General features: G+C 49.1%; 1 protein-coding gene across 1 annotated transcript; it reads left to right on the top strand.

The window, feature by feature from the left end:
* Positions 1–514: 514 nt before the first annotated feature.
* On the top strand, positions 515–2469 carry LOC134077622 (complement C1q tumor necrosis factor-related protein 1-like). The gene is made up of 5 exons (XM_062533323.1): positions 515–557; positions 678–817; positions 1198–1383; positions 1817–1939; positions 2359–2469. Exons 1-5 carry the CDS (start codon positions 515–517, stop codon positions 2467–2469), a joined length of 603 nt encoding a protein of 200 aa, XP_062389307.1.
* Positions 2470–3895: the final 1426 nt, after the last annotated feature.

Raw genomic sequence — 3895 nt, 5'->3', positions numbered from 1 at the left:
TTTGTGACAATAAACTAGTAGATAGACCAAGAGAAGTCCATTATATGCTGGAATGATCATGAAATACCAAGCACACTTTTATAAAGTTAAAAGTTTATGCCGGTTTTGTTCGGGCCTTGTATAATACATATTCATTCATGTCTCCAGAACTATCACACTGGATCATCATTATCAGGCTCAATAAGTGGGAATAGTCCATGTCCATATGACATGTGTTCATATATGTAACATAGACGGTCGCCATCCATATTGACATAACACATAAAACAATCATGAATAACTCACCTTCCAGTCAGTGATGTACTCTGGATTGAACTTTGGACTGCAGCAATGTAGCTCTGCTCTTTCACACACACACACACACACACACACACACACACACACACACACACACACACACACACACACACACACACACACACACACACACACACACACACACACACACACACACACTCCCTTATCTATGAAATTTATATCACCTCCATATAATTTCCAGCTGGCAGCCTTGAGCATGCACCGAAGCAACAAAGTTACATATGAGAGACACTCTGTACGTATGTGTTTGTTTGATTGACCATCTAAATTGTTTGATAAAATATGCCTCTCATTATATCACATATACATTACATTAAATGATTAGGAATTATTGTATGTGTGAGTGTGTGCCCTGCAAGGCCCACTACGCCGCCTTCTCTGTGGGGAGCCCTGCGAGGCCTATGGAAGGTGTGGTAAAGCCGGGCATGTCGGCTCCTCTGGCCCCCATGGGGTGAAGGGTATGAAGGGAAGCATGGGGGCCCCTGGGGAGCCCTGCAAGGCCCACTACGCCGCCTTCTCTGTGGGGAGCCCTGCAAGGCCCACTACTCCGCCTTCTCTGTGGGGAGCCCTGCAAGGCCCACTACTCCGCCTTCTCTGTGGGGAGCCCTGCAAGGCCCACTACACCGCCTTCTCTGTGGGGAGCCCTGCAAGGCCCACTACGCCGCCTTCTCTGTGGGGAGCCCTGCAAGGCCCACTACTCCGCCTTCTTCCTGGGGAGCCCTGCAAGGCCCACTACTCCGCCTTCTCTGTGGGGAGCCCTGCAAGGCCCACTACGCCGCCTTCTCTGTGGGGAGCCCTGCAAGGCCCACTACTCCGCCTTCTCTGTGGGGAGCCCTGCAAGGCCCACTACGCCGCCTTCTCTGTGGGGAGCCCTGCAAGGCCCACTACTCCGCCTTCTCTGTGGGGAGCAAGAAGGCCCTGCACAGCAGCAACTACTACCAGACGCTGGTCTTTGACACGGAGCTCGTCAACCTCTACAACCACTTCAACATGTTCACCGGAAAGTTCTTCTGCTACGTGCCCGGAGTCTACTTCTTCAGCCTCAACGTGCACACCTGGAACCAGGTACGCTTACACTTCTGTTCTAGGTGCAGAACCAGGTGAGCTCCATTCTAGTTCTGTTCTAAGTACAGAATCAGCTCAGACTGCGTTTAGTTCTGTTCTAAGCAGGTGAGTATTCTTCTAGGCCTTTACACAGACAGATGTCTATATTGCATTATCAGCTCATTCATGAGGATCTGTCACATATTCATAACATATAATAATGGCTGAGGGAACTATAACTGCTACTGAGTCATTATAATTACAATCAATCTTACATAAGAAACAAAACATAAGCAGCATAAAGCATTTTGACGTTTGAAGCTCCTCATTTTCCACCAATTTACCTCTTTCTCTCGTTCTCTCTCTCCCTCCCTCTTTGTGTCTCTCCATCTTCATCACTCTCTCTCTCTTTCTCTCCCTCTCCCTCTCCCCCTCCCTCTCCCTCGGTGTGCAGAAGGAGACGTACCTGCACCTGATGAAGAATGAGCAGGAGGCGGCCATCTTGTACGCCCAGCCGAGTGACCGGTCCATCATGCAGAGCCAGAGCCTGCTGCTGCAGCTGGCACGTGATGACCAGGTGTGGGTGCGCCTCTACAAGGGTGTGCACGTGATGACCAGGTGTGGGTGCGTGTGATGACCAGGTGTGGGTGCGCGTGATGACCAGGTGTGGGTGCGCCTCTACAAGGTTAGCGCGAGATGACCAGGTGTGGGTGCGCGTGATGACCAGATGTGGGTGCGCCTCTACAAGGTTAGCGCGTGATGACCAGGTGTGGGTGCGCCTCTACAAGGTTAGCGCGAGATGACCAGGTGTGGGTGCGCCTCTACAAGGTTAGCGCGTGATGACCAGGTGTGGGTGCGCGTGATGACCAGGTGTGGGTGCGCGTGATGACCAGGTGTGGGTGCGCCTCTACAAGGTTAGCGCGAGATGACCAGGTGTGGGTGCGCGTGATGACCAGATGTGGGTGCGCCTCTACAAGGTTAGCGTGTGATGACCAGGTGTGGGTGCACCTCTACAAGGGCGAGCGCGAGAACGCCGTCTTCAGCGATGACTTTGACACCTACATCACCTTCAGCGGACACCTCATCAAGGCACAGAGTGAAGGATAGGACTGGCCCGTCGCCATGGACACGGCCAATGGGCTGCCTTAGCCCACGTGATGTCAGCTGCCATTCACACTGTGTATCATACGCATCACTGCCTTACGGTTCAATGACGTATTTGAGTTTTTCAAATCATAACTTTATTTCTCTGTATTCTGTACTGTTTATTTAAATAGAGTGACACTGGTCTTTGGGACAGGCATGTTGGAGTAGCAGAATCATGAGTATTGAACAGCAGACGTACTAATGCCTGATCAGGTGGGGATCCATTTATTGATTTAGCAGAATAGCCGATCCAGGGCAAGTTACAGTGCAGTTAAGGTGGAGATCCATTTATTGATTCACAGTGCAATTGTGCATCACTAGTGTGCTGATCGGGTTTGGAGTCTTGGTGTCAGACCACCTTCTCCCATCTGCATACACTCACACACACAACACACACACCACACACACACACAATCCTGTGCTGTTGGAGTACATCGCCGTCAGTGTTGGGAAGGATACTTTCAAAATGTATTCCGTTACAGAATACAAAATACATGCCCAAAAATGTCCTTAACCTTGAGAGAAACGATGAGAAACACACAGATAAGGCTTAGTCCAGGTGTGTGCCTGTGTGTGAGAGTGTATGTCTGTGTGTGTGTGTGAGAGAGTGTGTCTGTGTGTGCGAGAGAGAACGTGTCTGTGACAGTTTGTGTAGCACCCAGTATCTTAAAACTGGCCAGACAAAGGGCGCCATCTACTGGCAAATTTAAACACCAGCACAAGATGGAGGCTACCCAGCACCTTTCTGCAGATGGATTCATTGGGTGCCTCTCATTATGCCTCCTCGATCCTCGATGCTCGATCCTCGAGGGGCGTTCCCACTGATCTATAACTAACACTGGATAGACTATAACATTGTTTCCCCCCCATCATTCTTTATGTAGATCAGTGAGGATCGAGGCATCGAGGAGCGAGGGAGGACGTATAAACGCTACATGAAACGCACCCATAGACTTTTGCTGTTACAAAATATGCAAAACACAGCACGCACACACACACAGACACACACACAGACACACACACACACACACACAGACACACACACACCAGCAGTGGAGATAGTCTGTATGTCTACTCACTACAGTTTGCTTTATTATGAGGAACTCTAGATGCAATTACAGGATTCAGTAACTGGATCTAGTCACCATGAGAGATATAACAGCATTAATTGTTATACTAGACAGATATTTAGACATGGCAAGACAATTGTTTAGATACCATTAGACATGGATATGGCTAATGGTCCCATACAATGATGACCTCTGCCAGGTATGCAGTACTGAGCCAACAGGCTACAGCACATCAAACACTAACAATCATATCAAACAATAGCATTATATGATCATAATTTACACTGATGCCAATCAACATTAAAACTGCATCAGAC

Source organism: Sardina pilchardus, chromosome 3, assembly GCF_963854185.1.
Source record: "Sardina pilchardus chromosome 3, fSarPil1.1, whole genome shotgun sequence".
Classification (NCBI taxonomy): Eukaryota; Metazoa; Chordata; class Actinopteri; order Clupeiformes; family Clupeidae; genus Sardina; species Sardina pilchardus.
Note: the sequence above shows the minus strand (reverse complement) of the source record. Positions and strands in the feature narration are given on the sequence as shown.